Source organism: Callospermophilus lateralis, chromosome 9 (genome assembly GCF_048772815.1).
Source record: "Callospermophilus lateralis isolate mCalLat2 chromosome 9, mCalLat2.hap1, whole genome shotgun sequence".
Classification (NCBI taxonomy): domain Eukaryota; kingdom Metazoa; phylum Chordata; class Mammalia; order Rodentia; family Sciuridae; genus Callospermophilus; species Callospermophilus lateralis.
In genome coordinates, this window is record NC_135313.1 from 43,718,473 (window position 1) to 43,741,132 (window position 22,660).

The 22,660-nt window shown below is 33.4% G+C and overlaps 1 protein-coding gene across 1 annotated transcript in view; it reads right to left on the reverse strand.

The window, feature by feature from the left end:
* Nucleotides 1-22,660, reverse strand: part of Ankar (ankyrin and armadillo repeat containing) — a 71,655-nt gene that overhangs the window by 9,606 nt on the left and 39,389 nt on the right. Inside the window, exons 11-16 of the mRNA XM_076866644.2 lie at nt 10,689-10,857; nt 6,636-6,877; nt 6,313-6,466; nt 6,075-6,236; nt 4,185-4,291; nt 2,537-2,659 (exon numbers count right to left, since the gene is read on the reverse strand). Of these exons, the coding sequence (XP_076722759.2) occupies nt 2,537-2,659; nt 4,185-4,291; nt 6,075-6,236; nt 6,313-6,466; nt 6,636-6,877; nt 10,689-10,857 (957 nt within the window). The remainder of the gene's footprint in view (nt 1-2,536; nt 2,660-4,184; nt 4,292-6,074; nt 6,237-6,312; nt 6,467-6,635; nt 6,878-10,688; nt 10,858-22,660) is intronic.

Genomic DNA, 22,660 nt, shown 5'->3' on the forward strand with positions numbered 1-22,660 from the left:
GAAGAAAAAAAAATTTCCTTTTAGAAATCTCATTTTAGATAGGTACAGTGGTGCATACCTATAACCTTAGCTACTTTAGAGGCTTAGGTAAAAGGATCACAAGTTCTAAGGCTGGCCTGGGCAACTTAGTGAGACCTTGTCTCAAAATGAAATATTAAAGAGTCAGGGGTATAGCTTAGCATGTGCAAAGACCTGGGTTCAATCCCCAATACCACAAAACAAAAATGCAAAACAAAACAAACAAAAAATACATTTTAACATTCTGAGGCTGGACAAACAATGAAAGTCAATTTCTCCCTTAGAATCAGTGTGCTTACACAAACTCTGCAAGTAGGGTAGATGTTCCAGAAAGACCCAAAACCTATTGCATTTCCATGTAGACAAAGTTGATGTGGCTAGGATTTTCCAGAATTTGTTATTATCCATAAATAGCTCTTTATTCAGAGGCATATTTAGCTGCTGAGCATTCCTCCATCCCCTCCTAATTTCTACAATAGGTGTGTATAAGTTTCCCACTTAATTAAGGATCACTGTAGCTCAGTACTTTCTCAATAGCCCTAAGAATACTAACATGCCCCTATGGAACAAGCAGTTTGAGACAAAATTAATACAGAGTATGTCTATAAATTTTTAATTCAACATGTAATGATTCTTAGAATTAAAAAGTATGGCCATAACCAAATAAATCCTCTGGTTTAGTTCCTCAGTTCCCTAAGAGTCCTTTCATCTTACAACTGGTGCACAAAGATGTATCTATTATTAGACAAACATGGGTGAAATAAGCGGTAACATCTGGGAGGGAAGGGAGAATGCTTGAGAGTGACATAAGTGGTAGCACAAAGGGAAAGGGTCTGTATGAGGGAGAGAATAAAGAAGAGAAACATTAGGAAGGAACAGAGTATAAGGGAACTGGGGCTTAGAGAATCATACATAAATTTAGTCTCCTTACCATATTACTTCCCATATATTTTGTTTCTTTTTGCACACCACAGTAAAGTCTTACATTAAAAAAAAATAATAAGATGCCCTCCCAATCCTCCTGTGTCCCTCTAAAATGTCACAGAACTGAGACCTAGTTGGTAATTTTCTTCCCTGGGGACAGGACAGCTCCTCCTTCTCTAAAATGATGCTATTCAAAGTGCAACCCATGGACCAGTGACAGTCAACACAAGTTGGCAACAGAATAGCAGACACTGAGGTTAAACATTTAAAAGGAACAATTTGGGCTGGGGTTATAGCTCTGTCGATAGAGTGCTTGCCTTGCATGCACAAAGCCCTGGGTTCGGTCCCCAGTACCAAACACACACACACACACACAGGAACAACTTTTCCTTATATTTGAATACCAATATTAAAAATATAGAGGCAAGGGCCGGGTGTGGTGGAGTATGCCTGTAATCCCAGTGGCTTGGGAGGCTGCAAAGGCGAGGCGCTAAGCACCTCTAACCCTGTCTCTAAATAAAACACAGAAAAGGGCTGGGGATGTGCCCCAGTGATTAAGTGCCTCTGGGCTTAATCCCCTGTTCACACCCCCAAATATATATATATATTTGCATCAATGGATGCTAAAATTGGTGAGCAAAAGCATGATGCAAAACAGAATATTTGAATAATCTCAAGTCTCACTTTAAGATGCTTGTTAATTACAAAGGGGATAATGTAACTTTATAGTGAGGAAATGTGGCAGAGAACACTTTAAGTAATTGATGTTAAGCATTACCAGTAGTAAGATTAACGTGATTCACCTTTTGATTTGATGCACAGGGGAGGGAGTGAACTTCTACATCACTTCTGTGATATTGCTAAAATGCACAACTTCCATTTAATTATGAGAAAAATGTCAAATACCAAAATTAGGATAGACATGAAATCATGAAAGACACAGAATGACTCAGCTTCACAAAATAGAGACTAAAGAGATGAGACAACTAAATGTAATATACCATCCTGGATTGGATGCCAGAACAGACATATTGATGAGTAAAGTGGCATAATTTAAATAAGGTCTGCATATTAGTTAATAGTATATATCAGTATTAATGTTCTGGTTGACATTTGGGAAAACTGAAGGATATACCACTATACTACTTTTATAAATTTTTGGAAAACTTTTATTTCAAAAAATTAAAAGTTTTTTTTAAACCATCACTCTAGGGCACTACTGGGGAAATCTGTTTCTTCATCACTAATTGAGAAGTATAACTTTGAAGTATTGGATAAAAAGTATACGACTGAGTGTTGAAAGAGCCTGAAATTGGATTGAAGATTTGGTTCAGGACAGAAGAGAGTGAGTTTTGGGCTTATCACCAAGCATTAAAATTGCTGCATTTCAAAGATGAAATATGATAATTATGAAAAATGTGGAGCTGTATTATTGTATCATTATAAACTAACAACCTACAAAGAGATCTTTTACATTTTGTTCCTTTAGTAATACATTGGAATATTTACATGAAGAAAATTTGGTTATAATTTGAAAGTATGACATACAAACTATTTTCTTCCAAAGGAGCTCTAATATTTTGTAAAGGTATACCTTATCTGTTGAGTGAAGAAGATAAAGGACATCAGAATACATAAATCCTTCTTTCTGTTGTAATTCATTCTGCAGCTCTTCATTCCTTAGGACAATACATGCTAAGGAAAATGCCACTTCAACCTAAATGTGTGGTTTTTAGAAATTATTTTTTACTCAAACTTTACCAAATGGTATATTTTATTATACAAATATTTATATCAGATATGTTGTGGAATGATATTATAAAATCTGCTAAGGTATAATCCATTGATTGTAATTCTCTGACTATTCTCTGACACAACTTCTAGAGAAATATCCTATTAATTTAAGCAAAGCTTTGTGATATACAACTGAGGTAAAACTTTTTTTCTCCTCTAGGTTTGGAGTTATTTTTAAGCCCATTAGGAGGATAAACCTTGAATATTACTGAGATTAAGTAGAATAGGTTTTAAAATGCTACACTATGCATTTCTATGAAAATGTTATAAATTCAAAAAACATAATTATTGAATTGTTGTGAAATATTTATACATTATAGAATCTTTTTTTGTTGTTGTTAATGAACCTTGATTTTGCTTATTTATATGTGGTGCTAGGCAAGCACTCTACCACTGAGCTATAACCCCAGCCTCCAGAATCTTATTTTTGAGGAAAAATATTGAAAAGTACTTATGTTCAAAACCCATTAAAAATACATACTGAAATATTGCTGGATGCCATTGAAGTAAACTATTTTCTCATGTCAATGCACATTTTAAAATAAAAATGTTATTTTTACATGACATTTTCCAGTCTTAAGGAATTTCCTTATACTCTGAAAGTCAAAAGTAAAACCTGAAACTTTGCTAGCACATGCTTCTTTTTTCTTAATCAACTCTTATAATAACCTCTTCTTCATAGACAGAGAGGCCATATAATTTGTCTAACAAATATATCCATTAAAAAAAAGATTGCTGTTTACTTAAATATTTTCCTCCTTATATTCTCTATTTCTTTGTCTCCAACAGAGCCCCTACCAAATTTTGACAAGAAAATGTATGTTTTATTGTTATAATTTTCTGCCTGGTCAATTTCTAAAGCCTTGTTAAAAGGATTTGAAGAGATGTGAATGTTATTTTCTTAAGCACATTTTACTAAAAGTAAATGGAAGAGTGAATAACTCTTCAACAAAGTAGTTCTTTGTAATGTCAAGCCTTGGGAAAACCATAAAGAAGGGAAGATGATAAAGAACACCAGAGTACTTTAAATCCTTCTTTTTGTCATAATCTTTCTGTAATTCATCAGAACGCTACTTAGTGGAAGGTAGGCCTGCTTTGATGGTATAGCATTAACAATATATTGCCATGTAAATCACTCATCCTCACTCTCCACACCAAATAGAAAGGATGTTCTTTGAATAAATAATTGAATATTCTCAGGAAAACATTTCTTTAAACAACAAGAATATAATATTTTCCTGTCATATTTGAAGAAATCATATTTTAATAAAAATTTACTACTCTTATGGTTTGTAGTGACCTTTTTGTTTAAAACTTAAAAGATTTTCTTTAAAAAGGTGAAACTTTTATGCTTGTGAACTATGATAAACATACAAATTATTCTAAAATGTGATCTTTATGTTAATTTTTGCTGTTTCAGAAAAAAAGTTTTGAACTTTGATATATACCTTAATAGTAGGTGAAGGGTGATTTCTTAGTAGTTGGATAAGTATAGGAAGGGCATTTTCATCTACAACAAATTGTTGACTAACAGGATTGCTTGTATGGGCGACACCTGTAAGAGTTCACATGTCAGTGAGGTAATATTCTTTCCATCTTGTAAATGACAAAGTCAATTGTAACTTGGTATTATTGGTTGATAAGATGGTTAGTAATGGGTTAATAAATTACAAAAGGAAAGGCTATATCAACCCTATTTTAAGTTCTTATTAACTTATTAAGAGGCATAGTTAGGGGGCTGGGATTGTAGCTCATCAATAGAGCACTTCCCTAGCACATTTGAGTACCACATAAAAATAAATAAATGAATAAATAAATAAAACAAAAGTATTGTGTCCACTTACAACTAAAAAAGTTTTTTTTAAAAAGTATAGTTAACATGGAGAATTTATCATTAGAATTACAGATGGCTTTCTAATAGACATACAGCAAATAAATTTTTAAAATGCTATATTATCAAGGAATAACAATAGCTATCATTTATTAGAAAAAAATTTTTTCTCAGTACTCAAGTGTATAGTTAATATTTTCCATAAAAAGTTTATTTCTACAAAAATGACTAGGGTAAATCACTGAGTTAAGATTTATAGATTCTTTAAATTACATGTACTAAAAAAAAACTTCCTATAAATCTTTATAACCTACAACTTTATGCAGACTTAAACTAAATGGAGAACTCAGGTCATCTCTTTGTAGTGGACACACACAGTTTTAATTCTTTTTGTCCTATAAATGTCAAAATACAAATTATAAGTTTGTATACTTAAGTATGAATACAAGATTGGGTCTCATTATGAACAATGAAAAGACAGCCACAGACTGTTATCTGGGGGAAGTTTGAAAGAATTGGGGAAATTAGAAGGAACAAAGAATACTTTTGTTCCCTTGCTTTCTCCTTCATCCCCCATTGATATGTAGTGAACTAATATGAAGAAATTGATTGTGTATATGTATGTGTAAGCAACTTTGTGTATAAAATCATTTTCCAGAATTTTATGCACACTTATAATTTATACTATAGTCTCTGTCCAAAATAAAATAACATAAAGGAACATTTTCTTCTGTGGCTGATTACCTTGGAGTTAATGAATTTCTGCAAGTAGTTTTAATAATCAAAAAGAAAATAAAATTTGGGACCTAATTTCTATGTACATCCTTTAGCTGTATTATTACTTTTCAGGAAATATAGTGACTTAGAAATAAAAATCTTATTTTCCCCTTGTTTGCAAGAAACATTCTACAGTCAGCTCACTGTGTACATGAAGGTCAGCAAAGAACCCAAATTTTTACTTTTGGTAGGTCAATCATTGACAATTCAACATTTTCCAGGTAATTCAAAACATCAATCCCTTTGCAATAAAGGCCACTTTATAAACAAAAGAATTATGAAAAGAGACTGGGATGGAAAAATGTGTCTTGATATTAGGAACTCTTCAAGATCTTCAAAAAACATAGGCCTTAAAATTCAAAGAAGAGTTTTATTTTCTTTCTCTCTTTTCTTTTTCTTGAATGGCCGACAATTTTTGAAGATTCAACAAAGCGTTGTACTATTGAAAGCAACTTTCAGTGCATGTTAGGTATTTATCTTGAGATTGCTTTAAGTCAAAATAGTCAAGTCTCAGTTCCTCTCAGAGTTCAAGAGCAAAACCAATGCAAAGTTCTTAATTAAACCTCAGATATTTACTAAGGTCTCGGAGAAAATTTTTATAAGCCTTTCTAGATTATGTTTTAGGATTCTGGCGGTGGGTTTCAAGAGGAAAAGATCAATTTCTACTTCTCTAACTGAGTTCTTTCTTTTTCTTAAAGATATTTAAGAAGTTGAGATTAAGTGTACAAACCAACACAAATGGATCCCACTGCTCTGATGACACTGAGAAGTGTGCCTTCAGCTATCTTATTAATTCTTAGTAAGCGAACCAATGGTGCAATTCCATTCCCTTCACATATTTGATTTTGATGCATCCTGCTGTCCTTACTCAGAGCTATGACTGCTTCACCTCCTAGTAAACAAAGAGATAAGTATGACAATCCATGTGCTTATACATTGTGAAGATTAATGTATGGAAAATAACTTACCAACATACTGCATTTTAGCTGATGGTGACAGAAGCATATTTATTATAAAGTTGTATCCAATCTGTTCTGCCATATATTTTTGTTGTTTCAGTGTTTGTCCTGCCAAGGCCCAAAGTGCTACAGCTCCTTGCTCCTTAACATCTATTTGAAATGCCTATTTAAAAAATTCCATTCATTCAGTGAACGTTTATTGAACAATTTTGAGGTGTATATTTTATAAAATATTTATTCCAGAATTAGTTTTGTTTTCCTATTCACTAAACAAAATTTAAAATGGAAATAAGTCATCTAAGAAAGATAGTTACTAATGATAAAATTCTTACCTTTAGGAGTTTTAAGAGATATTTAGTTAAATTTTTTTCCAGAAATGCCTTCTGTATAGAAGGGTTATAACTTGCCAGTGATTCCACAGCCATTGCACCTTTCATTTGGACACTAATTTGTTTCCCTTTAAAAAGAGCTACCAGGGGAGGAATCGCTCCTTCCATAGCTATAGCGTTCTGAACTTCCTTATTGTCACGCCCAACCTCAGCAATTGTAGCAGATGAAACAGCCTTCAACACATCTTCAAATGAATCAAAGAACAAGTTGTGTAAGACCTTTTATAAAGTAACTATCAAAGTGCAGTATATATCATCATTTTCCCATATTATATCACATTTATAAAATGTTAAAAGAAATTTTATAGTGAAAAATAGTAAAAGAAAAACTGTGGATCCATCACCTAAACATAATAAAACTTTAGATTTAATTTCATTTGTTATTTCTTATGAGGATAGGTGGATTTAGACAACTTTGTACATATTCAATATGGTCATGCTACAAAAGCAATATTCTGCATTTTTATTTACCATTAAAATATTTTCCCATTCTTTATGAACACTGATGTCTTCTAAATATTCCATTAGCAAATGTATCACATTTTTTAGCCCATTAACATTTTGAAAATATGTTATTTTAAAGGTTTCACTGTTTAAACAATTGCAGGAGAAATCTTATTAGCATGTAAGATATTTCCTTCCTGTTTATATTTTTTTCCCTTAGCATAGTATTCCAGCAATTACTGGAACAACTCAGTACATTTCAGTAAAGTACTTTACAAAAATAAAGTACTTTATTTTTAAAGTACTTTAACCGTCTGTAATCAGAGTTTGAGTATTAATGTTATTGTGCCTTTTTTTTAATAACTTTTTTTTTTTTAAAGAGAGAGTGGGAGAGAGAGAGAGTGGGGGAGGGAAAAAGAGAGAGAGAGAATTTTTTTTTTAATATTTATTTTTTAGTTCTCGGCAGACACAATATCTTTGTTTGTATGTGGTGCTGAGGATCGAACCCGGGCCGCACGCATGCCAGGCAAGCGCGCTACCGCTTGAGCCACATCCCCAGCCCCTATTGTGCCTTTTTAAATACAGGTATTATCATTAAATTTATGTGTGTGTACATATATATATATATATGTATGCTTGATAGGCAAAAAATGGTGTTTCATTTTTATTTTGTATTTTTGGTTACTGTTTAATTTAAACATCTTATATGCTTATTAATTGGTTTTATATATTTTTTCTTTCTTTTTTTTTTGCATTCTGTGAATTAAACACAGGCCTCATGAATGTTAATAAGTAAGCTCTCTGTCGCTGAGCTACATCCCCAATATTGTGTAGTCACTTTATATAAATTTATACCAAATATATTATTTATGTTTTGATTATTTTCTTTGCTTAGTCATTACATAATTCATTCAGCAAATATTTATTGAATAGTTACTATGTGCTAAACACTGTTCTAGGTAATAGGGATATAATGGTGAACCAACAAAATGATGTCCTTAAACTTGTGGAGCAAGATGGTAGAGTTAGGATATGGAATAGCATTAAGTTTAATATTACTTGAAAATAATATAAGAAAAGAGAATGGTAGGAAGTGATGGGTCATTTGCTCTTGAAGTAAGGAAGTTAGAAAGACTTACAGGCCATGCTAGAAATGTAGATCTTATTTTAGGTGATAAAAAGAGTCTGAATAATTTAAAGGAGAAGATATGGTCAACTTTTCATTTTAAATATTATCATTCTAGTAAAATTGAGAGTGTAGAGAAAAACCATTCATCTTATCCAGTATTCCTGCTTTAGTACAAAAAAGTAGAAATTCTTCACCCATTTCGAACTCAGAAATGTTAAGAATAAAAATACTCCTCTCTTATTCCTCCCTCTGAGACAAAGGAATAAGTTTGAAGAATGAGTTATTGCAAATGCATGGCCTACATTCTTTTTAGTACTTTTTGCTGTTTTCTCAAAAGCAAACTTTCTCTCATTGAGGCTGAAGTTTTGGTTTCTGTTTGATTCCCATGTCTATCCATGTCTATTCCTATGTCCCTGCTTCAATTTGAAAAAAGGGAAGAAGATGTGTGCCATAAAAAAATCAGCATTGTGGGAATGAAGGCAGGCACGCATGCACACACGCACACATGTAAATGTGCATGTGCATGCAACAGTGTAAATACAGATGGCTAAAGCTAGATGAAACAAAGACCTAAAACAAAAGAGACCTCAGCAAGATTAAACCTGAAGAATCTAGACATGGATATTTAGACCATGGAGATATCAACAAGGCCATTGCCTGAAGAAAATGCTTAGGAACCTACTTTGGAGCCATTTTACCTTAGTGCATGAAATCTTAGAGTGGTTCAAAATAGTCAAGAAGATACCAGAATAAATAAAATTCCTTTGCAATCCCCTATAACTTATGAACCCAGCTAATATCAAAGAGGATTGTTTGTTAGATATGAAACTTAAAAGAGAAAAATAATTAAAATTTATTAAGTTCTTCATTTTCCTTGGACTGGTGGGGCAGGGATAATATAAACCAGTAAGGAAAAAATACTTTTATTTAAAATTTAGATAAGGCAAAAGGCAACAAAGAGAAATTATTTCAATAATTGATTTCTATGGCTTTCTTCCAGGAACTCATACTTCATTTATTTATTCAAATTGCAATAATTTGTGCTTTGTTCCAATATCTGGTACAGGCTGAAAGAAAATAAAGGAAAATAAAGACTTTAAAAATTTTAAATGCAAACCAAAATTTTTTTAAAAATTAAATTTAAAAAAGTAAAAAAATATATGATTACCCTGGGTTCAATCCCCAGCACCACAAAAAAACATTGTATGGTTAAAATAGGCTTAAAAGGTGATCCTCTCTAAAACTAGCCTTAATTAATGAAGTGATAGAGGAAAACTTTGAATAGAGAGCTTTCAAATGATTTCACTGCATGATATACATTCTTGGAAGATGACACTTGCTTTAAATTTGAAGTTGTAAAGGAAAGTTGCCAAACATGGAGGTATATGCCTATAATCCCAGCAACTGGAGAGGCTGAGGCAGGAGAATCACAAGTTTGAGGCTAGCCACAGCAAGTTAACAAGTCAAATAGTAAAACCCTCTATCAAATGAAAACTATAGATATAGCTCAGTGGTAAAATGCCCCTGGGTTCTATCCCTAAAGCCAAAAAGGAAGAAAAAATAAAGGAAAGGAAAGGAAAGCCCTATGCAATACTTCCTTATCCAAACCCTCCACTTATATTTTACCAATGTATATATTCTGTATTTATTTCTGGGAATTGGTACACAGATGATAAGCTAAGCAGGAAGAAAAAGGGACAAGTTTTTCCTGATTTTTTCCTCTTTCCAAATTTGAAACTTGTTCTTAAGTATGCTCACTGGAGTGATATTATTTATGAGATTATTCTTATAGAACCTAAGAGACTACTGGAGTGAAATTATTTATGAGATTATTCTTATAGAATCTAAGAGACTATTTATAGTAGCTGTCAAAAAAAGCCTATGTCTTCTGATGTTATTGGTACTAAGGTGCACTTTAGAAACTGATAATTGACCTAATGCCTCCTAACTGCTTTAAATTTTAATATAAAATGTGTAACAGCAATTATGAAGTTCTTGTAACTTGTAAAATAGCTATCAATGAGCAATGTTTATAGTATTCACACAGACATCTATTTCGCTGAGCACATTTTCATGACTTATGCCAGCATTTCCATTTATAAAACCATCTAATTAAATGTTTTTTAAAACTGTGCTTTTAAGGGGCTAGGAATATATCTCAGTTGTGGAGAGCTTACCTAGTATGTGTGAGGCCCTGGGTTCAATAAAATTAATAATGCTTCAAGAGTCAATTACTTATAAATTCAGTAGTTTAAATTCAGGTATTCCAGCTATTTAGGTTATAGATGTCTAGATGCATTAAATGTCTAGATCCACTTAAAGACAATTCTATGACACATATATTCATATAGGACAAGTTCAAATTTATGTTTGCTTCACTTAATAAATCTGATCACTTTTAAATAACAGAAGTAGAGACTCACCAGAGTCAGAATTCAGAAATCTGATAAGGTGTGGGATGCCTTTATGGTTTTTTACTGCTCTTTGATTGTTTTCATTTCCTATACATAATACACGTAAACAATTCATAATATTTACTAACACGCTTTCTATGTTTACTGTCAAGAGATTTATCAGAGCTGGGATTCCATTCTAAAAATAAATGAAAAGTAATTACATTTAAATTTATTTAAGATAAATGTAATCTTAGTTTAGAAACAAGTCTATAATCTTTATCATTGTAAATATCTGCTTATTTACAATACAACAATTGACTATAAATGATTGTGTCTACTGATGTGATAAATGACAGCACAATTTTGAGCAAATATTTATGGCAAGAATTCAATAAATACATTTAAAAATAGCATCTGGAACAACTTGAGGCTCCAATTTCACTGTAACATTTAATAAATATCTAAGAAGTGAAGCAACTAGTAAGATTAATTGAATATATTACACCATTTGGAAATATTTGCCATGTGGACACTGCACTGGTAATTATGTTTGTGTAACACCAAATATTATTTTTAAATGTTAATATATTCCCTGATTTTAAATGTTAGAGTAAACATGTCATTTCTCCTTGCCAACAAAAGTAATGCAAGAATACCAAGAAAAATGAGAGACAAGGGGACATCTACAATGCTGAAATATAATAAATGTGTACAAGTTGCCAACAGGTATGATGGAGAACTCCCATGGCCACTAATCACAGGAAATGCTGATAAAGCAATTTTCCAAATTAAGTAACTCAAGGTAGAGTTAAAACAGAATGCCATGTTTGAAACAATAGGAATAGGCATTTAGAATGGTAGAACGCCAGTACTATATAGTTTCAAAAATCAGAGAACCAGGAATCATGCTGAAAATATAAGTTTGGAAGAAACAGTGTATTGGTGAGGTAAAAAGGAAGAGAAAGACTTCACATTATGGAGTAGAATCTGCTTTATGAGGCACTATGAACCACCTATCTGTGTTGGCTAGGTAAAAGTAAAGCCAAAAGAACACATGCATTAGTACAAGGCATAAAAATAGCCTTGCTATCCTAGAACATGTGTCTAGGTCCTTTCCCACATATGCTTTCTGGACCAGAAAGAATTTATCTCATAGAATATGAGTAATGATCAAAAAAGAACATATATACAGGATCTCACCAAAGAAAGTATAAGAAAAAAAATCAGAAAACCTTATAATAGATGAAAAATGATATCATGGTTTGAATGTATGTGTCCCTCCTAGGTAGGAACTTAAGTCCCACTGTGATAGTATTAATACACAAGCTTTCAGGAAGTGACCAATTAAAAGAGTCAGAAAGAAATAGCTAGGCCCCCCTTTTTTTTCTACCTTCTGAGGATACAACAATAAAGTGTCATCTTGGAAGCAGAGGACAACCCTCACCAAACACTGAACATGCTGCCACCTTGATCTTGGACTTCCCAGCCTCTCAAACTATCAGAAAATAAAGTTATATTTTTTGTTTACAAATTATCTTTGCTGTGAAATTTTGTTATAGCAGCAGGAACATATTAAGACAAATGCTCATCAGAAAAATGTTGCCACAAAGTAGATGAAAGTTGTAAACAAATGCAGTGTATTATGATCAATGAAAAAAATGAGCCAAACACCACTATAAAACAAGAGTACATGGGAGAGACACTAAAACAGAGAAAAGTTAATTTTCATATTACAATCTTTTTTACTACTTTTTTCTTTCTTTTTTTCTTTTTAGAGAATTTTTTAATATTTATTTTTTAGTTTTCGGAGGACACAACATCTTTATTTTTTATTTTTTATGTGGTGCTGAGGATCGAACCCAGCGCCCCATGCATGCCAGGCGACTGGGCTACCGCTGGAGCCACATCCCCAGCCCCTCCCACTTTTTTCATTGGTGCATTAGAGTTGGACTTAATGATGGGATTTATTACATATGCATTCATACACACAATATAACGATATAATTTTGACACTATCACTCCATAGCACCTACCCACTTCTTCTCTGCCTCCTACCATTTGGTCCCTTTCCTTTACTGATCTCCATTTGATTTTTATGAACTCCCCCCACCTTTATTTTCCTTTTCCCTCTCTACCTTCTACATGAGAGAGAAAATATACATCTCTTGACCTTGAGGCATGACCTATTTCCTGCAAATAAAACCCTATTGTGTTTATATGCCACATTTTCTTTTTCCATTCTGCTAGGCTGGTTCCATAGTTTGCGTATTGTGAATTGTGCTGCTATAAACATTGAGATGCATGTATCACTATAGTTCTTTTGGATAAATATCAAGGAGTAGGATAGCAGGGTCATATGATGGTTCCATCCCTAGTCTTTTGACGAAAGACTGATTTCCATAGTGATTGTACTAATTTACAATCCCATCAACAGTGTAGTAGTGTTCCTTTTTCTCCACATCCTCTCAGGAATTTATTATTGTTTGTATTCTTGGTGACTGCCATTTTGACTTATGTGAGATGAAATCTCAGTGTAGTTTTGATTTGCATTTCCCTATTTGCTAATAATGTTGAACATTTTTCATGTTTCTTTTGGCCATTTGCATTTCCTTTTTTGAGAAGTTTCTGTTTAATTCATATGCCCATTTATTAATTGAGTTACTTGATTTTTTGGTATAAAGTTTTTTGAGTTCTTTTTATATTCTTTATATTGTTAATCCTCTGTGAGAAGAGTAGCAAAATTTTCTCACATCTGTAGGTCCCCTCTTCACGTAACTAGTTGTTTCCCTTAATTAAAGAAGCTTTTTATTTGATGCCATCCAATTTCTTAACTCTTAGCACTATTTCCTGAGCTTTAGGGGTCCTATTGAGAAAGTTGTTGCCTGTGCCTATATGCTGGAGTGTTGTTCCTCCATATTTATTTAGGGGTTACATAGTTTCTCATCTAATTCCTAGGTCTTCGAACCATTTAGAGTTTGATTTTTGTGTAGGGTGAGAGTTAAGGTCCAGTTTCATTCTTCTACATATGGATAACCAGTTTTACCAGCACCATTCATTAAAAATGCTGTCTTGGGCTGGGGATGTGGCTCAAGCGGTAACGCGCTTGCCTGGCATGTGCGGGGGGCTGGGTTCGATCCTCAGCACCACATAAAAAAATAAAATAAAGATGTTGTGTCCACCGAAAACTAAAAAATAAATATTAAAAAATTCTCTCTCTCAAAAAAAAATGCTGTCTTTTCTCCAATGTATTTTTTTGGCACCTTTGTCAAGAATCAGATGACTGTAGATGTTTGGGTTTGTCTCTACATTTTCTATTCTGAACCTTTGGTCTCTGTGTCTGTTTTTCTACCAGTACCATGCAGTTTTTGTTATTATAGCTCTGTAGTATAATTTGAAGTTAGGTATTATGATGCCTCCAGCATTGCTTTTTTGGCTTAGAATTGTGCTGGCTATTCTGGGTCTTTTATTCCTCCAAATGAATTTTAGGATAGTTTTTTCTAGTTATGTGAAGAATGCCATTGATATTTTAATGGGGACTGCATTGAATCTCAATATTTTTTTTAGGTGTAGTTGGACACAATACCTTTATTTTACTTATTTTTATATGATGATGAGGATCGAACCCAGGGCCTCACACATCCTAAGCAAGTGCTCTACCATTGAGCTACAACCCCAGCCCCAAGTGTGGCCATTTTAACAATATTAATTTTACTATGCATGAACATGGGAGGTCTTCTGAGGTCTTCTTCATTTTTTTCTTTAGTGTTCTACAGTTTTCATTGTAGAAGGCTTTCACCTTCTTGGTTAGATTTATTCCTACTTTTGTTTTAGGCTCCTGTGAATGGAATTGTTTACCTGGATTCTTTCTCAGCACATTCATTGTTGATATATAGGAAAACTGTTGATATTTGTATTTTGATTTTGTTAAGTACTTTACCAAATTTATCAGCTCTTGTAGCCTTTGGTGTAGGTTTTTGGGGATTTTCTAGGTATAGTTTAATATCATCTGCAAACAGCAACATTTTGACTTCTTCCTTTCCTATTTTTATCCCTATTTTTATTTTCTTTCTTTGACTAATAGCTCTGGCTAGAATTTATAGCACTATATTAAATGGAAATGGTGACAGTAGACATAATTTTCTTGTCCCAGATTTTAAAGGAAATGCTTTCAGTTCTTCCCCATTTACTATGACACTAGCTTTGAGTTTTTCATGTATAACATTTATGATGTTCAGGTAGCTTCCTTCTATCCCTAGTTTACACAGTGTTTTTATCATGAATGGGCACTGAATTTTGTTGATGGCCTTCTCTGCATCTATTGAGATGACTGATTTTTGTCCTTAATTAATGTGATGAATTACATTTATTGAATTGTGTATAATATATCGTTATTGCATCTCTAGAACATAACCAAATTGTCATGGTGTACAATAATTTTAATAGGTTGTTGAACATGATGTGCTAATATTAAGTATTTTGCATCTAAATTCATTAGGAATATTAGTCTGTAGTGTTCTTTCCTTGATGTGGTCTTATCTGGTTTTTTTATGATACTGCCTTCATACAATGAATGTGGAAGTGTTCTATCCCTTTCTATTTCATGGAATAATTTGAGGAGTATTAGCACCGGTCTTTAAAGGTTTGGTAGAATTCGGCTGATAATTCATCTGGTCCTGGGCTTTTCTTTGTTGGAAGGGTTATTGGTTTGTTTAGCCTTTCTATGTCCACTTGATTCAGTTTTGGCAGATAATGTTTGTCTAGAAATGAATCCATTTCTTCTAGATTTTCCAATATTAATTGCCAAAATAATCCCTAATGATTGCCTGGATTTCTGTGATGTCTGTGGTGATTTCTTTTTTTTTAATCTCTGATTTTATTATTTGAGTTTTCTCCCTTTTTTTTTTTTTTTTTTTGGTTAGTTTGGTTGAGGGCTTTTCAATCTTATTTATCTTTCAAAGAACCAACCAATTCATTGATCCTTTGATTTCAGATATGATCTTAATTATTTCCTTCCTCCTACTGGTTTTGGAATTAATTTGTTCTTCTTTTTCAAGGCCTGTGAGGTGCATCATTAGGTTGCTTATTTGGGATTTTTCTGATATTCTTATATAGGCACTCAGCTATAAACTTAGTTTCTCCCTTGATTTTTTCTATCACCCATTCATCATTCAAAAGTGTGCTGGGTATGATGGCACACACCTGTAATCCCAACAACTCAAGAGGCTAAGTCAGGAGGATCATGACTTCAAAACCAGCCTCAGCAACATAGCAAGGCCCTAAGCAACTTAGTAAGACTCTGTCTCTAAATAAAATACAAAAAAGGACTGGGGAAGCCAGGCACAGTGGCGCACGTCTGTAATCCCAGTAGCTTGGGAGACTGAACCGGGAGGATCGTGAGTTCAAAGCCAGCCTCAGCAAAAGCGAGGTGCTAAGCAAGTCAATGAGACCCTGTCTCTAAATAATATAAAATAGGGCTAGGGATATGGCTCAGTGGCAAAGTACCTCTGAATTCAACCCTCAGTACCAAAAATACAAAAGGACTGGGGATGTGGTTCAGTGGCTAAGTGCCCATGGGATGAATTCTCATACAAAAAAAGAAAAGTGTCAATTCTCATACAAAAAAAGAAAAGTGTATTGTTTGATCTCCACATTTGTATAGTTTCTGTAGGGTTTTGTCATGTTGATTTCTAATTTTATTCCATTATGATCTGTTAAGATGCATGGAATTAATATCAATTTTTGTGTATTTGCTAAGAATTGCTTTGTGGCCTAAAATATGGTCTATTTTGGAAAAGGTTCTATGTGTTTCTGAGAAGAAAGTGTATTCAGCTGCTGTTGAGTGAAATATTCTATAGATGTCTGCTAAATACATTTGATATATAATATTTTTCAGGACAAAGAATTCTTATCAAGTTTATGTTTGGATGACCTATCTAATGGTGAGAGAGGTGTGTTGAAATCACCCAATATTATTGTACTGGGTTCTATCTGGGGCTTTGAGTAGTTGGCTTTGAGTAATGAAACATAAATATTCATTATTGTTATATCTTCTTGTTAGTTTATTCCTTTTGCCAGTATCTTCCTTATGTCTTCTGATTAATTTTGGCTTAAAGTCTGCTTTGTCAGATTTGAGAGTAGCTACTCCTGCTTTGTGTGTGTGTGTGTGTGTGTGTGTGTGTGTGTGTGTGTGTGTGTCTATGTCTGTGTGGTCCATTTGCATGGTATATCAATTTCCATTTTTTTCATTTTCAGCCTGTGTCTTTTTTTGCCTATAAGGTGCATCTCTTCCAAACAACTTATAGTTGGATCTTGATTTTTTTATCCATTCTAACAGCCTACATATTTTAATTAGAGAGTTGAGACCATTTGCAATCAATGTTATTCTAGAGATATGTTTATTAATTCCTGTTATTTTTATTTATTTCTACTGTATAATTTATTCCTGTTTCTAATTTGTTTAGCTGCTCTTTAAGTGAGATTTGTTCATTCGTGAGCTCTGGGGTTTGTTTTTTATTTCTTTTTTGTGGAATACTTCTTATAAAGTTCTGTAGTTCTAAGTTTACTAGTCATAAATTCTTTTAGTTTCTGCTTATCTTTGAAGGTTTTTATTTCCTCTTTAATTTTGAAAGATAACTTTGCTATATATAGCAGTCTTGGTTGACACTTATTTTCTTTCAGGACTTTGAACACATCATTCCACGCCCTTCTGGATTTTAGAGTTTTTGCTGAGAAATTGGAAGTGATTCTGATTGGCATGCCTCTACATGTGATCCGGTGTTTTTCTCTTGAGGCTTTTACAATTCTATCTTTGTTCCCTATGTTAAGCATTTTCATTATAATGTGTCATGGAGAGTTCTTTTTTTCATCTTGTCTACTTGGGGTTCTGAATGCCTCCTGTATCTGAAAGCCAATCTCATTCTGAAAAATTTGGAAATTTTTATGTTATTATTTCCCTGAAGAAATATGTCTTCCATGTCCTCCCTCTCACAACCATTTTCAATTCCAATGATTGTTATATTTGCTCTCTTAATGTTTCCCCTAAGAGTTCTTGTGTCTTTTGAACATTTCTATTTTTAACATTATCTTTTGAACATTACTATTTTCTTTAATGCTGAATGTTTAAGGCCAGCCACTTTTTCTTCTAGCTCTGAGATTCTGTCTTCAGCTTGGTCTACTCTATTAAAGTGACTTTCAACTGAACATTTTACTTGATTTATTGTGTCTTTCATTTCCAAGTTTTCTGTTTGGTTCTTTTTCAGTATTTTTATCTCCTTACTGAATTTCTCATTCATATCTTGTACTGACTTCCTTAATTCATTCAGTCATTTTTCCATGTTCTCTTGGAAATTAATTGATCATTTTAATAATAATGATTTTTTTGAATTCTTTATCTGATATTTTATCCACTTCAATATCTTTGAGTCAATTTCTGGTGAAATATGAACTTAGAAATTGTTGGAATTTCTTTTTAAAATATTTTTTATACCTGTGTTGGATTTTATGCATCTGTTGGGAGGGATTTCTCTTCCACTCTCATGTGTGGTCCTTTGTAGGGCACAGTCTTTCACTTACCAAAAGATCCTAGAAATATCTAGATTGAGACCTCTTTGTAGGTGTGGTTTTCTCCAGCCTTTGTGTTAATTCTATTTTTGCTGCAGTCGGTGGAACCTGGTGGCCCCACCCTGAGCCATTTCCACTTGAGGCCTGGTCATTAATTTGAATTTTTCTCTTTTCTTTGTATAGTTGAAAACAGAACATCATTAATTTGTGTGTGGAGCAAGGTACACTGTCTTTTGTACCTTGTCAGTTTAATTCAACATCAGTCTCTACCCTGTGAACTTATAGCATTCCTTTAAGTTTAGCACCTCACAGAATAGAGTGGAAGCAGACAATGATAACAACTGATACAAACGATATATAGCATTAAAATAAATATCTAGTTTCTACAACTACAACATTAATTCACATACAACACACACACACACAATAAATAAATAAACAGGATTCATCAGTAATTGTCAACAGTAAAAACAATAACAATAAACTATATTTGGATTTAAAACAAACAGCAGGTGACAACTGTGTCATCCAAAGTAATAGTAACTGCATTCGTATTAATGATGGGTGCAGGAGTTATATAAACCAGTTAATTATAAGTGATGGTAAGAATACAGCTGATTAAGATAAAAGAAATGTAATAGGGAGGTAGAAAAGAGTTTATAATTTCAAAACATGAACCACGAAAATGAAGAAGAGATGTATCAGTTGACAGTTATAATGAAGGAGGAGAAAAAATAAGAGAAACAAAGGCAAGAGAAACAATAGAATTTGGTCATTAGCAGAAGGAGAGAAAGAGAAACATGAGAAACAAATGAATTCAATACAAAGCAAAACCAAAATATACAAATTAAAAGCCTAATCCTCAAAAGGCAACTCAAGACAAAATAACTAATCAAAAAAAGAAACATATAAGAACACACACAGAAAGGAAGATTCTTAATGAGAATTAAGAATGAGGTGATCAAAATAGTTCCACTGAGGTGATCAAAATAGTTGAGGAGAATAGATGGTTACCATCTATGTCTTGACTGTCTTTCCATTTCTTCTTGATCTGTGTACTGAGAACAAGAGCAAGGGCTGGTGGGGGTTAACACCTTGCTCTTTTTGTGTACTGAGCTGCCAGTTGGAGTGGCCTAAAATTAAAGCTGGTTGAATAAGTCACAGCTTCTCTTCTTACCAGTATGAGGTAGGATGGAATGGGAAGTACTATCAGTTGGAGTGTTGTCTGCACAGACCAAATGATGCACTCTAAGGGTAGGACTGCTGCAGAGTTCTATGAGGGGAGTTACAATGTGTGGGACTTAGTTCTCATCAGGCCTTAGGGGGCTTTTGGGGGTGATGTCTGCTCTGGAGAGTAGATCAACACACCCCTAGGGTATGGCAGTTGCCAATAGTCTCCCAAGAATTCTACTCGTGTGGCAGAGGAACCAATACTCCAGGAGCACATCCTTTCTAGGCTTAGTCCTTGAGTGTATTCACACCTGCCTGTTCAGATTCCTGACTTCTTCAGTAGGTCATGTGAGCCACCAGACTCAAAGAAGAAGCAAGTTTGTGTTCCCCCTGTGCTTCCAACTTGAATCTCCCTGGGTAAAATCTCTGTGCTTGTTTCACTCACATTCTTCTAGGTATACCCTAGGCTGCATGACAGCCCCATGCTGGGATGGTGTTGCAGGGTTTGCTGTGATTTCCCAGCTCTGCAGCAGCTGCAGCATGGCTGCCGCAAGATGGCTTTCACCTTCCTGGTGGCCTTCTGAAAAACAGCACTTTTTAAGCACTAGTGCAAAGTACAGACTCTGGATCAGCTAAGTTCAGGCTGCTTTTATGATTTCGTGTTTTTCTATACCAAACCTGTCTGTTGTGTTTCTTTCTGTGTTCTCCCTCCTTTTATGGTGAACCAGCACTATTACCACTGCCACTGCTGCAACTGGCTTGGCTCCAATGTACTCTTCCTTCTTTGTTTAATGTATCCAAAATTCTGAGTCTCTAAAGATACTCCAGCTGTCCAATACTGAGTTTTAGTGAAATCCCTCATTCACCTACCTCATGGAGAAGCAGTTACTCCTGCTACTTGAATCCAAAGCCAAGGAGCAATTTGGGATGCAGCCTTCCTCTAATCTGCTATTTTGAATCCTCTACAACAACCTTTGACACTGTCAATCATTCTCTCCTCCTTAAAACGTTTTCCTTGTTGTCTCATAAGACAACAAATTTTTCAGGTTTTCTGCTACCCAATTGACTATTCTTTTTTTGTTAGTTCCTCCAAATGGTTCAATTTTTCACAAATTCGTTGTGACTCAAATTTAAAAATATAATATGGAATATAACCGCTTCTTGCCACTTCCATTATCATCACCCTTGATCAATACACTATACTTTACCTGAATTACTGAAAAAGTTTCTCAAGTCATTTTCCTTCATTTATCCTTGCTTCCCTATTTTAACATAGTAGGTAGAGTTATTTAAATCTCTTCTTGAAACCTCCCAGAGCAAAACCATTCAGTGGCTTCCTGACATACTCAGACTAAAAGCCAAGGTGTCTTTAACAATTGCCTACATGACCCTATGTGATATGGCCAACCATTATTCAGCCAAATGTCTCCCTCTTTTCTTCCCTTGATTACCTTGGTTTTTTTGCTATTCCTCAAACATGCCAGGCACAATCTTACTTCATTTATTTATTTACTTCATTACTCTTATTTCCTCTGCCTAGCATGCACTTATCAATAGAAAAACATATAGAAACACTTCCTCATTTACTTCAGGACTATATTCAAATGTTAACTTCTTCAACAGATCTTCATATCCCCAGGTTCCACATCTGTGGATTCAACTGATTATGAATTTTTAAAAATGGGAAAAAGACGTATCTGCTGTTCTGAATAGGCGCCAATTTTTTTCTTGTCATTATCCCCTACACAATACAGCATGGCAACTATTTCCATAGCATTTACATTGTATAAGGCAGTTTAAGCAAACTAGAAATGATTTAAAGTATGCAGTAGGATGTGCATTAGTTATATACAAATACTATGCCATTTTATATAAGGAACTTGAACATCTGGGGATTTTGGTATCTGCACAGGTCCTGAAACCAATCCCTGACCAATACTGGAAAATGTCTGTTTTTCACCAGACTTCTTCTCCCCGCTTTTCCTTACTTTATTTTCCTTCTTACCATACTATATATTTGGCTTATTTGGTTTGTTTGTTGTCTTGTAACCATCAACTAGGATAAAAACTATATAGAAGCTGTGATTGTATCTGTTTTATTCACTTCTATAACCCTAGCATCTGGAATAGTATCAATAAATATTTTTTATGAATGTACTAAAATAATACCACAAAAAGTTAAAGATATGAGTTCATAGAAACATTTCCAAAATGAAAGAATGCAAATGTATATGTTAAAAAGATATACCAAGAAATAAGGAGTAACTAATTTTGATGTGTAAGTCCTGAACTTCACATAAGAATAAAGAAAAAGGGGTAAGGGAGAATAGCACAAAATAGTAGAAAATTTAAAGAACAAATGAAAAAATAGAATAATACAATATTATGACAGAACTAAAATAAAACATACACATCAATACATGTAAGTGACTAACTCAATAAAAAGTTAATAACAAAGCACGACCTATGTATACTGCATAGAAGAGACAAATTTATTCTAATTCTGTCAAATTATCAGTGAAACATTGTGAGATCTAAGTGAATAAGACTGACTAACCTGGAGGTAGGCCTGGATGTCTCTATTATTTCTAATATATTGACAAATGGTTGGTAACAAACACTTGTAGCTAAAATGATTCCAAAAAATTAAAAATAAAAGCATGAGCAAAAGCAGATTAAATATGAGCACAAAGAAAATAGAACACAAACATAATTTTACACAGGTAGAATTTAAGGTAAAAGTATTAAGCTTGAGAAAAATGTACATTTTATAATGCAAAAGACTCAATCCATAATGAAGAAGCAATTATATAAAACCAAAGAAAATTATATAAAGGAACTACACTTATAAATAAATACCTATCAAAAGATCTTAATAAAATAATATTGTCAGACATAATAAAGCAGAATTTGAAGAAATACACCATGAAAAAGATTGCTTGGAGTTCACCAAAAAAATAATTTTCTTCTAATTCATTCTTTCTGGTACACAATTAGACTCCATTTCTCAGCCAGATAGAAATAGCTAGAATGGTAGTGTTTCTTCTAATATCTTCTTATAAACAGCAAGAAACAATCAGTATATATGAACATATGAAAAAACACCCCTAATTTAGGTCTATACTCAAATGCCAACTTCTTAGTGAAATATTTTTCCCCAAGTTCCCTCTCATTCCTCCATCAACTTGGGTCTCTTTCTCGTTCTAGCTTCTTTTTTTCTTTCTTTCTTTTTTTATTTATATATAACAACAGAATGCATTACAACTCTT